The 13,787-nt window shown below is 38.1% G+C and overlaps 1 protein-coding gene across 1 annotated transcript in view; it reads left to right on the forward strand.

Moving 5' to 3' along the window:
* Positions 1-13,787, forward strand: part of Top1 (DNA topoisomerase I) — a 92,950-nt gene that overhangs the window by 40,308 nt on the left and 38,855 nt on the right. Inside the window, exons 4-7 of the mRNA XM_052722626.1 lie at positions 441-564; positions 2,450-2,505; positions 9,582-9,677; positions 12,203-12,278. Coding sequence (XP_052578586.1) covers positions 441-564; positions 2,450-2,505; positions 9,582-9,677; positions 12,203-12,278 — 352 coding nt within the window. The remainder of the gene's footprint in view (positions 1-440; positions 565-2,449; positions 2,506-9,581; positions 9,678-12,202; positions 12,279-13,787) is intronic.

A 13,787-nucleotide genomic window follows, 5' to 3' on the forward strand; every position in this document is an offset into this window, starting at 1 on the left:
TTGACTGCTGAGTCAACACGTAAAGGGGCACCATCTCTCAGGTCTCATTTGGCCCATGCCATTCTCACAAAGAGTCATAAAGCAAGGTTATGCCATGGAATGTTTTCTCCTTCCCAGTTGTTCCCTGTGCTCCTAATATAGCAGTGCAGTTACACCCTGTGTATACTTCTTTGTCCCTCTGGTTCATTGTGGGTTTCTGTCTCAGTGGCAGCTTGTACCTAGGAACTGAGGGAAGATCACAACAAAAATCCAGAGATGATTTCTTTTGGTGTTTCTGGTTACTCTTGGTGAACTAACCCAGGAGGGACCACTGATACAGCCAGCAGTCTTTGAACCTTTTGTTGGGACTATCTAAGCATTACAAGTTTTCATGATTTATGTCTTTTAAGTTAATCTTGTGGTCCTAACTCTAGGCTAATACTTTGTCTTATTTTTAACAGTGAACATAAAGATTCTGAAAAGAAACATAAAGAGAAAGAGAAAACCAAACACAAAGATGGAAGCTCAGAAAAACATAAAGACAAACATAAAGACAGAGACAAGGAAAAACGAAAGGAGGAAAAGGTACATAACTTTCCTTTAGGGGGAAAAAAGGGACTTAAGATGTGCTTTTATTTTGATCATTTGGAAGCAGGTAATGAAAGTACCTTTGTTGTATATACCCTTGGTATTGGGAGTAAAACGGTCTGTAAGAAGACTTCAGAGTTAGCAGGCAATACTGTAGTTCACTGCCTAGCCCACCGCTTCTTTGCAGTGTTTTACTGAATTCCCCACTTCCCTCCCAAAAGGAAACTTTAGAGTCAACCTGTTGAAACTATGAAAACTAAATCATTTACCACTGGGTCTCTCACAATACAGTAAACCTGTTTATTTTATACTACAATGAGGATATAAAGTTTCTGGAAACATCATCTTTCTGTATTAAGAAAGGCTCTGTTTTTGGAAGAAGGCCTAAAGCTTTTTTGGGTCTCCTTTTGGTGAAGATTGAAGATTCTAGAGTTGGGTATGTGCCTAGATGGTAGAGTGACTAGAATGCAGGAACACTTTAGTTTGATCCCCAGCACTACCTAAACCAGGTGTATTGGTACATGCCTATAATCCCAGCATTTGAGAGGTGGAGACAGGAGGAGTAGAAATTCAAAGTCGTCTTGGGTTACAAAGTGAGTTCAAGGTGATTTCCAGCCTGGGATATATATCCTGTCTCAAAAAAGAAAGATTGAAGAATCTTGAATGAAAAAACTCAGACATGGTAAAGTAGAGATTGTGGAAAAAGACACCTTGTTCATTCCTGACTTGCTGTCCCCATCTTTCTCCAAGATAGCCAGTGTACATATGGTTTTGTGAAGGAAGCTGAGGGTCATCCCTTTGTGTGTATGTGTCAAGATTTTTGAAAGTTCTGTTTTTTTTTTTTTTTTTTTTTTTTTTGGTTTTTTCGAGACAGGGTTTCTCTGTGTAGCTTTGCGCCTTTCCTGGTACTCGCTTTGGAGACCAGGCTGGCCTCGAACTCACAGAGATCCACCTGGCTCTGCCTCCCGAGTGCTGGGATTAAAGGCGTGCGCCACCACCGCCCGGCGAAAGTTCTGTTTTTTAATGACAAGTACAAAAAAGAACGTTGAAGGAGATTGGAAAAATAGATACACTATGCCTAAACCAGAGAGAGTAGGAGATAGACTAGTCCATTCTCTTTGATTTTGGTATTTGTTCTTTTCTCTGCACCATCAGCAGCAAATTTTGAGCAGAGAATATATTTACTGGGAAGTGAAATCACTATTATCTTAAAATTTAAAAGTTGCTGTTTTGAGACCTTTCTCAGTCAGTTTACCTAGAATTGTCAAAAACTAATTTGGGAAAAAGTTAAGGTCTTTAGTTGACCCACCTTAGTTTCGATAACAAGAGTCAATCCAGGATCAAGATGCTCCAAAATGGCCTGGCATGGTCTTGGCCTTCTTGAACAGTCAATTGTGATTTTCCACACAAGACACGTACAACAATATTGTCCCCATCAACATTTTGTCTTAGAGAAGGGTAGGGACTCACGAGGCCTCACTCCTTCTTCAAGACTTACCACCCATTAAAGGTTATTAGAGGAAAGAGAGACATTCTCTCTAGTGATGTAGTCACTGGTAAGGTGCCTATACTCCTGTAAGCAACCTTCATTCAACTCAGTGAGTCACTCAAAAAGAAAGAAGACAAAACAAGATATGGCAATTGAAAGGACTTATTGGGAAGGGGATCAGTGAGACTGGGAGGACAAGCTATGCATAGATCAGAATACCTCATATACTTGTATAAATGTCATAATGAAACCTGTTTTATGTATAGTTAATATATGCTAATAACAATTTTTAACCTCTCCAGTTGATGGTAATAGTCTTGAATAAGAGATTTGTTTTAAGTATTTAATACTTTCCAAAGCACTTAATGAGTTGCTGTGGTTTTTACCTTGCAGATTAGAGCAGCTGGGGATGCAAAAATAAAGAAGGAGAAAGAAAATGGCTTCTCTAGGTAAGATCTTCTGCTATGGTAGCTTTTTTTTTTCTGGGTGACTCCACCTGGTGGTGTCTACACTTTTCCAAGATGTACTAACTTAGCCAGCTTAATGGTTCAAAACAAAGTCAGTAAGTAGTAAGAGAACTTGACCTAGACCAGCTTGTGTTTTTACAGTTCTAGTTAGTGAGATTGAACAGCACTTAGCCAGATAGTTTAGAAATGGAGAAGGCTAATAGAATAAGATTTTTTTAAAGTTGAGGTATATGCATACCACAAAGTTTGCCATTTTAGAGTGTATATAGTTAATGGGTTTTTAGTGTATCCACAGTGTAACCTTACTATTCCCCGATATTTCAAAAGAAACTACTTGGTATGGAATTTGTTAGTCACTATGAATTACTCCTTTTTAATACTGTAAGGTTTATATATAGACCCTTATTGGACTTAATTTTAGGAATAAGTATATATTTAGATAGATGTATATAAATGTATACTAACTATAGCCCATTTTTACTGTCTGCACTCCTTCTTGTCTTTTTCCTCATTTTCAGTACCCTCAAGTAAGCTCCCAAGTCCTCTCTAGATTCAGAAGACCATTTAGAATCACATTATATATTCTCATACCTTCCACAGAACAATAGAATGGTTTTGTTAGGGGATTGTTCAAAGCATTTATCTTACTGACTGAGACAGTGACTCGGGAGGTTTGCTTCCTTGAGTCTTTGGACTTTGTTTTATTTGATAAAGATTTTGAGACTGTGCCATGCATGTATCCAGGTACTTCAGAGAAAGAGAAGCAGCCTTCTGCAGGGATGTTTCATAACTGGTTTAAGAATGTAGAAAAAGTCGAAGTATTCTACAAGCTACCCTCGGGGTTCTGTGTCTTACATAAATTGAGTGAGGGTTATGATATCTTAATTTCTGCCCAGAGACCGTGCAAAACTTTTGTTAAACTAAGATCTGAATAGATTCTTTGGACTTGCTGTGTTGTCCTGAGTTCATTCACAGGTTTTTGGAAGGTTAGAAGGGTTGGGAACATGTGCTTCTCCTAGGCACTAGTCTCTGATTCACTTTGCTGCAGGCACTTGCTAGCAGTGAGTCTTGTAGAGAATCTAGATGCTTCACCACTAAAACTTTTTTCTTTTTGGTAAATTATTTTAGTACTTCTTGAAGTATAGTAAACATGACTGTCTTAAGATGGAGCATTTGCTTTGAACCAGTTGGGTGTTGCAGTGTTTCTTCTGGATCTCCAAGGCTTTGTAATTGATTTGGGAGGAGAAAGAGGAACAGCTGTATGTAAACGGAAGTCTCTGTCCTGCCAGCAGCTTCTAAATATCCAGCAGCTGCTTCCCAAATTGACTTGGAGGCTTAATATTACTTATAAATGCTCGGCCAGTAGCTCAGGCTTATTACTAACTAGCTCTTACACTTAAATTAACCCATAATTCTTGTCTGTGTTTAACCACATGGCTTGGTTCCTTTTCTCAGTATGGCATTCTCATCTTGCTTCCTCTGCAACTGGCTGGCGACTTCTTCACCCAGCATCCTTAGTTTGGTCGCCCTGCCTGTACTTCCTGTCTAGCTACTGGCCAATCAGTGTTTTATTAAACCAATTTGAGTGACAGTGTACAAGAGGATTATTCCACAGCAGCTGTAGAAGTGGCATTTGTTCTTAGTCCTCAGAAGGATTTCCATAGTGGCCCTACTACCAGTTTGCATCTTCACCAGAATTTTTTGGGGGGTGGGGTGGGGACTTTTCTTTTTCTTTTTGATAGCTGTTCTGACTGGGGTGGTTTTAATTTTCATTTCCCTAATGGCTAAGAATGTTGTTTTTGGCAGGGCGGTGGTGGCGCACACCTTTAATCCCAGCACTTGGGAGAGAGAGTCAGGCAGATCTCTGTGAGTTCGAGGCCAGCCTGGTCTACAAAGCAAGATCCAGGACAGACATCAAAACTACACAGAGAAACCCTGTCTTGAAAAACAAACAAGCAAACAAAAACAGAATGTTATTTTTTCAAGTATTTATTGCTCATTTTATTTTGAGACTTCTTCACGTGCTCATTTATTGATAGATGTTTTTAGAGTTCTTTGTACATTATTGTCAGATACATAGTTGGCAAATGCTTCTATTGTAAACTGTCACTTCTCTGATAACTGTTTCCTTTGTATACAGGTGCTTTTAATCTTGTGCAACTCTAGTTGTCTGTTCTTGGCAATTACTTCATAAACTCTGGGGATTCTTTCCAGAAAGTTGTCGCTCATTCCTATCTCTGTTTTGGAAGTGTTTCCCTCAATCAGTTTTAGAATTTCAGATATTACATTAAGGCCTTTAATCTGTTTTGAATTAATTTTTGTGCAGTATAATAGATAAGTGTCTAGTTTTGTAGCACCATTTGCTGAAGAGACTGCCTTTTTTGTCCAAATGCTTTTGGTGCCTTTGATGAAAATTAGGTGGCTGTAGCTTTGTGGGTTTGTTTTGGATCCTCTTTTATTCCATTGGTCTACATTCTTGTTTTATGCTATTTTTGTTACCATGGTCTCTAATAGAGTTTGAGATCAGGTACTATGCTATGCCTCCAGTGTTGTTCTTTCTGCTTAGGATTGCTCTGTCTGTATAGGATCTTTTGTATTAACATATACATTTTTTGGTTTTTTTTTTCCCCTAGTTCTGTGAAGAATGTCATTGGAATTTTGATGGCAATCACATTGAATCTGTAGATAACTTATAATATAGTTAGGTTCACAGTACTAATTTTACCAATGTGCAATCATGGATAGGTTGCATTTTCTAATGTTGTCTTAAATCTATTCAGAGAATCTTAATGTTCATTGTACAAGTCTTTCTTTCACGGCCGTTCTTTAGGTTTATTTCTACTAGTGTATTTGTTTGCTTTTCATTGAGACACAGGGTCTTACTATGTAGCCCTTGCTGGCCTGGAACTTGCTATGTAGGCCAAGTTAGCATAGAGTTCACAGAGGTCTGCTGCCTCTTGCTCTTGAGAGGTGGGATTAAAGATGGGTACCACCATACTGGTGAACTTTGTTTTTATTTTTATTACATTTGTCTATTTGTGTGGCTTTGTGTGTGTGTACAAGCATACGATAAAATACACAAACGTGGAGTCAAAGCATAGCTTCCAAGAATCAATTCTCTTTCCACCATGTGGGTCCCAGGTAGTAATGAACTCATTATCAGGATTGATAGCAAAACATCTTCATCTATTGATACATCTTGACGACCTTAGTTGTGTTTTGGTTTGTTTTATTTGGTTTTGGTTTTTTTGAGATGGGATTTCTCTGTCCTGGAACTCACTCTGTAGACCAGGCTGGCCTTGAACTCACAAAGACAGACCTGCATCTGCCCCCTGAGTGCTGATTAAAGGCTTGCACCACCATCACCCGGCTTGCTTGCTTGTTTTTAATCTATTATATTACTAGAATAGGAACTCCCCTCCTCCAATTACTTCTTGTCAACTTAATTATTGGTATATAAAAAAACTACTCATTTTTGTACATTATTTTTGACGGTGTTTATCAGATCAAAGAGTTTCCTGGTGGAGTCCTTAGTATCTTGTAATAAGGGCTCATATTGTCTGCAAATAGCATGCTTTGACTTCTCCCTTTCCTATTTGTATTCCTTTTTTGTTGTTGTTGTTTTTGTTTTTGTTTTTGTTTTCGAGACAGGGTTTCTCTGTGTAGCTTTGCGCCTTTCCTGGAACTCACTTGGTAGCCCAGGCTGGCCTCGAACTCACAGAGATCAGCCTGGCTCTGCCTCCTGAGTGCTGGGATTAAAGGCGTGCGCCACCACCGCCCGGCTCCTTTTGTTTCTTTATCTTGCCTTACTGATCTAAGGTGTAGAGAGAGTGGACCCTCTTTTCTTGGTCTGATTTTAGAGGACATGTTTTCAGTTTTTTCCCATTTAGTATGATATTGGCTTTAAGTATGTCTCTCTCTCTCTCATATATATATATATGGCCTTTATTAGGAATATACTCCTATTTTCTTCAGAGCTTTTGTCATGAAGGGTTTTTGAACTTTGTCAAATGCCCTTTCTGCATCATTGAGATGATCATGTGATTTCTATCCCCAAGTGTGTGTGTGTGTGTGTGTGTGTATGCTGTAACTGCATTTATTGACTTGTAGGTGTTGAACCATTTTTCCATTTGTCTTGTACATTTTAAGTGTGTTCTTAAATTTGGTTTGCAAATATTTGAGAATTTTTCATTTATGTTCATCAGGGAAATTGGTTTATAATTTTTTATTTCCTTACTTGGTTTTGATATCTTGGTAATGTTTAGCAAGTGTTTGCTTTCTCTTTTCTGATCAGTTTGAAGAGTATTGGTATTAATATCTTTAAAGATCTGGTAGAATTTGGCAGTGACTTCTGTAGCTGAAGTTTTTTTGTGTCCCACCCTGTCCTCAGCCGCTCAGATCCAAGTAAACACATAGAGACTTATATTAATTAAAACTACTAGGCCATTGGCTTAGGCCTACTGACTAGCTCTTGTACTTAAACTCAGCCCATTTCTGTTAATCTATATATTGTCACGTTTTCAGTGGCTTTACCTGTGTGCCATTACATGCTGCTCCCTGGACAGCGGGCTGGTGTCTCCCAGCTCAGCCTTCCTGTTCCCAGAATTCTCCTTGTCTGTTTACCCCGTCTATACTTCCTGCCTGGCTTCTGGCCAATCAGCCTTTTATTTATCAACCAATCAGAGCAACACATTCACAGCATATAGAACATCCCACAGCAGAATTCATCTAATCTTGGGCGGTTTATTGGGCCACTCTTGCCTGCTTCAGTCTCTTTCTTGTTATAGATCTGTTTAACTTGTTTATAGCCTCTTGATTTAATTTTGGTAAGATACATATGTCTAGGAATTTATCTGTTGTACTTTGTGTGTGTGTGTGTGTGTGTGTGTGTGTGTGTGTGTGTGTGTGTGTGTTGTGGGGGTAGAGTGCGAAGCACAGTTCAAGACAGGTTCTCACTATGTAGCCCTGGCTGTCCTGGAACTCACTCTGTAGACAAAGCTAGCCTTGAACTCAGAGATTCACCTGCCTCTGCCTCCTGAGTGTTAGGATTAAAGGAATATGCTACCATGCTCTGCCTTTTCTCCCCCCCTCTGAGCTGAGGACCAAACCCAATTGCACTTGCTAGGCAAGTGCTCTACCTGAACTAAATCTCCAACCCCAATTTTCACGTCTTTTAAAAATTTTTCTTTTAAGATTTATTTATTACATGTAAATGGTGCTCTATCTGCATGCACACCTACATACCAGAAGAGGGCATCAGATCCCATTATAGATGGCTGTGAGCTAGTATGTGGCTGCTGGAAATTGAACTCAGGACCCCTAGAAGAACTGCCAATGTTCTTAACCACTGAGCCATCTCTCCAGCTCTATGCTCAGCTTTTATCTGTTATTTTATTAGGATTTACTTTCATTTTAAGTGTATGGGTATTTTGACTGCGTACATGATGAGGATATCAGATCCTCTGGAACTGCAGATATGTGCTGCCATGTTTGGAATTAAGCCTGGGTACTCTAGAATAGCCAGTACTTTTAATTGATGAGCCATTTCTCTAATACTGCTTAAAGATCGTAGGTGTGGGTACATGCACATGTGCCGTGTGTGGTTGTGCCTGTGGAGACCAGACAAGGGTGTTGTTTACCCTATAGCTCTAGTTGGGGCAGTTAAGGGTCACCTGATGTAAGTGTTACGAATCAAACTCAGATCCTCTGAAAGAGCAGTATGTGCTCTTAACCACTGAGTGCTCCCTCCAGACCTTGTATATATCTACTTTTTTCCAGTTTATTTTTAGAATATAAGGGTTTTTTTCCCTTTTCTTTTTCTTCCCCCCGCCCCCTTAAATTCATAGTCCTTTTGCCCCAGCCTCCAAAGAATATTCTTTATTATTGTGGCTCTTATCCTTCATCATTTCACAGACAGGCAATTTCTGATCTACTATTCTAAAATCTTTATTTTCAGAGAGCAGAGTCTTAGCAAAAGATTTAGACATGTTTTGTGTGAAATAAGAAACCTAACCAGCAAGTTGGAACAGTGGAAGGTTTGACTTAATGTGAATAACTTTATTTTGTTCTGGTACTTCTTTAACACCTAGCTTTTTGTTGTAATTTTGTGTGACTGGTCATTTTTCTGTGCTACTGAAGAAAATACATATGTCATTGCCATATCACCATTTTAGCATACCATGCTTAGGCAGTCAGGTTTTCTTTCTTTCCTTGTAGAGGCTTTATTTAATTTTGGATTGTTAAAACAGTTAGGGTCATTTGTGGGACATGGGTCACATATATAGTAGATCCATCATGTAAGTTAAGAAAATAATTTAAATTTATTCCTCTGATTTGAGCCCTACTTACAAAGGCAGCTAAACTTTAGTGAGATAAATAATGCTTAATTTGGAGTAAGGTCCTTTATCCTGAATCCTGACGTTATCCATTTACCTGTAAAATGAAGACTCCTTTTACCTGTAAAATGAAGACAGTATTACCTAAGTAAGGTTTTTATAAGTTTGTAATGGCATATAAAAGTGATTGTAGAAAATACATGTGCACATTAGTCTTTCTTTGGTAAGTGAAATATGCCTACTGTCTTGGTTAGGGTTACTATTGCTGTAATGAAACACCATGACTAAATGCAACTTGAGGAGGAAAAGGTTTATTTGGTTATGCTTCCGCCTCACTGTTCATCACTGAAGGAAGTCAGGACAGGGACTCAAACTGGGCAGGAACCTGGAGACAGGAGCTGATGCAGAGACCGTGGAGGAGTGCTGCTCCCTATGGCTTGTTCAGCCCGTTTTCTTATAGAACCTAGGACCCAATGTATCATCACCCACAATGGGCTGGGCCATCCCACATCAGTCACTAATTAAGAAAATGCCCTATAACAATCTTAGGGAAGTATTTTCTCAATTGAGGCACCTTCATTCCTTTAAAATGAGATTCTAACTTGTGTCAAGTTGACATAAAACTAGCCAGGACACCTATTTTGTGTTACTTAATATAATGTAGGCATTCTAGTAACAAGAATCAATAACTAGCTGTTTTGTTTTATTTTTTTCTCTCTTTAGTCCACCACGAATTAAAGATGAACCTGAAGATGATGGCTATTTTGTTCCTCCAAAAGAGGACATAAAGCCACTGAAGAGACCTCGAGATGAGGATGAGTATGTTATTTCTTCCTGTTTGACTGAAGAAGAACATTTAATGACATTTCAGTTTTAAAAGAATGCTTGTTACTGCCTTATTAACTATAGCAAAAAAATTGGAATCAGCCATGTTCATCAACAGATGAATGGATATGGAAAATTTTGTATGTGTGTGGATAATAGAATACACTACTCAGCTCTAAAGAAAAATGAAGTTAAAATTTATGCAGGAATATGGATGGCCTTAATATGTATGATACTAAGCATGGTCACATAATTTCTTTTTTCTTTTTAGTTTTTTGAGACAGGGTTTCTCTGTAGCTTTTGGAGCCTGTCCTGGAACTCACTTTATAGACCAGGCTGGCCTCGAACTCAAGAGATTCACCTGCCTCTGCCTCCCAAGTGCTGGAATTAAAGGCGTGCGTCACCGGCACCCCACATAATTTGAGAAAGAAGAAAAAAAACCACAGTCTCTTATGAAATCTCTGTATATATGTAAACAATTGTAAATACTGTATACAACAAAGAAAGGGAATAGGAAAGGGTAAATAGAAAGGAGTGACAAAAGACTGAATGCTGGTGATGGAAATTAGTTATGAAAGTGTATAAAGCTAATTGTTTTTCTAGTTCTCACTTGTCATGGATTTTTTTTGTTTGTTTTTGGTGCTTGATAAATGCATAAAATATATTCAGTACTGAAAATGTAAAATTGATTATGAAGCTCCAGAACTTCCATTATGAATGCTCATTCAAGTATAGACATTGATTGAGTTTTGGGTCAGGTCAATTTTGGTGTGTGATATTTCTATTTATTTGTGTGTGTGTGTGTGTATTTATAAAGTTTAAAAAATGAGTTAGAAGAGAGGATACTCATTTTTTTAAAGAAGACTGTTTAAAGAATACATATGTATCTCTAATGAACAAAAATTACATTAATTGATTGGGCAGTGTTGGTGCACGCCTTTAATCCCAGCACTTGGGAGGCAGAGCCAGGTGGATCTCTGTGAGTTGAGGCCAGCCTGGTCTACAGAGCGAGATCTAGGACAGGCACCAAAACTACACAGAGAAACCCTGTTTCGAAAAATAAAAATAAAACAACAACAACAACAAATCCCCCAAAATTACATTAATTGGCATTTTGTGATTAATAGACTTGATTTATGGAAATTGAGTTTGCTAAACAAATTAATTTATGTTAGTTATGTGTAAGGTTTTTTTTCTTATTAAAAAGATAGGCATATTTAGTACAGAAATTTCAATAATACAAAGTTAATGAAGGATATTTATTTTAGTCTCTTAGAATTCATCAGTTTTACACCACAAGTAAATTAAGAAAATTGGTTTAGGGATATAGCTCAATTGGTAGAGTGCTTGCCTACCACACAGAAAGCCATAGATTGGTTCCAGGACTGCATAAAACTGGATGTGGTAGTGTATGCCTGTAATACTAGCATTTGGGAAGTGGAGACACGAGGATCAGAAACTCAGTCATAATGAATACATAGTGAATTTGAGGCTAGCTTGGGCTACATGAGACTCTACCTGACTCCACCTCAATTTTTCTTTTCTTCTTCTTCTAGAATCTATGCCTTTTGATATATAAGGGACCCTTCAGTACAGAGATAATGAAATTGCTCTTGTTATTCAAGGCTCTTTCCTAGATTCACCCAGTGATAATACATTCTATTTATTAGTTTGAGTTATGTACCTTATTATACTCTATGGATAATCAAAAGATTTTTGATAGAAAGTTTTAGGCTGTTTCACAGTTGATGAAGTGCTTACCTTGCAAGCATGAGGATCTGAATTTGATCTGGAGTCCACATAAATTCCAGGTGTGGTAGAGCATGCATATAATCCTAGGACTGGGAAGGCAGAGACAGGAGAATTCCTAAGACTCCCTTGTCTACCTTAATTGGTGAACTCCAGACTCCTGAAAAACCATGTCTCAAAGGAGGATGTTCATTGGCCTCCACATGAATATGAACACTCAGTCATATATGCATCCAACAATTAAAAATCAAATACATTGGCTACAGCAATGGCTTAGTGGTTGCTCTTCTGGAGGACCCAAGTTTGGTTCCCAGCATCCACATCAGGCAACTCTTTATAGAGTCACATCTATTGGTCTCTAGTCTGTTTCTGTCTGTCTTTTTGTTAGCTTTATTTTTTTATTTTATGTCTATGAGCTTGAACATTTGTTTGTGTACCACATGCATGCCTGGTCCCCACAGAGGCCTAAAGAGGACATTAGATCCCCTGGAACTGGAGTTACAGACAATTGTGAGCTGGCCCATGTAAGTGCTGGAAATTAAGCCTAGATCCTCTGAAAGAGCATCCTGTGCTCTTAGTAGCTGAGCATCTCTCCAATCCTTAGTCTGGTCTTTACTTGTTACACTTTGGTTACTGTAGAAGGCCCAATCAAGAGTAACAGCAGTCACACCTGCCATGGAAACTTCCAAGAGTTGGGAAAGCCTAATCCTGTAGGTGAGAACTCGTAAGTCATAGTTGCATTAACTGCCTATTCGTGTTCCCCTTTCTAGTGCTGATTATAAACCTAAGAAAATTAAAACAGAAGATATCAAGAAGGAGAAGAAAAGAAAACTAGAAGAAGAAGAGGTTAGTAAAGGTTTTTGAGGTTTAAGTTTTTATGAAACAGCCTTAACATGAATTTTTAAACAATTTTGTGTATGTGCACGCACATAATGGTGCACACATGGAAATCAGGAGATAGTTTTGAGAATTTGGTTCTCCTGGAAATAGAACTCAGGTTATCAGGCCTTTAACTGCTGAGCCATCTCATTGTTCCTAAAACAACTCTTGAGGCCAAATGACTTTTGGGAATGTATTGGTTTGTTCTAATAGTAATAGTGGAGAAAAGTTTTACAGGCCAGTTGTGGCTGTGGAACTGAGCATGCCAAGATCTTGAAGTGACCCCAGAGTATCTTTAAGTTATCCTCAGCCACCATTGAGTTTACTCTTTGTCTAATCATAGCTTGCGTTGTTAACTGATACTTTAGAGAAATTATGCCACCTGCAGGTATGCAGAAAAATGTTCATAAGAAACATTTTGGCTTATAACTCTGAAGATTCATATAAACTTTTATATCCAATAAAGCATGCTCTTCCCTCACTTTAAATAACTGTCCTAATTTAAAGTCCTTTAATGAATGCCCTATTGGACATAGTATGGTCTTGAGCACCAGTCCTCAGTCTGGCCTCTGTATCTTGTGCCTGCTTCATTTTGTTCTTCCCGAGCTCACCTTACTCTGGCCATATTGGCTGCCTGTTTGTTTTTCATACCAAATTCTGTGCTTCAGAGCTCTGTGTATAGTACCTGCTGTTCTTCTGTCTGAAATACACATTATCATCATCCTTTCTTCTGCTGGTTTATAATCGTCCTTAAAAATGTTACTTTAGTTTAAGTGCTTTTCTAAGGATTTTAAATTTGGTGCTTGTGGTATAGTATTTTAAATAGAATAATATAATTTTTGTTTTTTTCATATTTTTGATTTTTTGTACTAAAAAGATGTTAGCCAGGAATTTTTTTTAAAAAGATGTCAGCAATTCCTAAGGCTCTTAAACTTGGTCTTTTGAGTAGAATTTTTAACTCTTATATTCCTTTTGAGGTTAGTCAATGCTATGGACAAAATGGGCCTAAAAGTGGATAACTTAAAGTACTAGCAATAATGATATTGATAGTGGGGTAGGAGTTTTTAAGGATGTAATTTAAGGCTGGGTGTGCCCATACCTTTAATCCCAGCACTCAGGAGGCAGAGACAGGAGGATCTGTGAGTTTGAGGCTACCTAGGGATACATAGTGAGACCTTGTCTTGAAGTGGGGGAAAAATAATTTGATCAGTTATGGTGACTACAAACTTGCAATCTCAGCACTTGGAGGACTGAGGTAGAGGGGTTATGAGATCAAAGTTTAGCCTGAGCTGCAAACTAACAATTAAAAATGCCACTTATCAAATTATTAAGAACTTGATATGCATATTTAAATGTAATAGATATTTATTTCATCCCAGACAACTTTCTGCATACGTGTCTTTTAGTTCTTGTGGCAACCACAAGAGATGAATGTCTCCATCCTTATTGGCAGATGTGTAAAATTGAGGTTTAGAG

This window comes from Peromyscus californicus, unplaced genomic scaffold (genome assembly GCF_007827085.1).
Source record: "Peromyscus californicus insignis strain IS unplaced genomic scaffold, ASM782708v3 Scaffold_7__1_contigs__length_154581171, whole genome shotgun sequence".
Classification (NCBI taxonomy): Eukaryota; Metazoa; Chordata; class Mammalia; order Rodentia; family Cricetidae; genus Peromyscus; species Peromyscus californicus.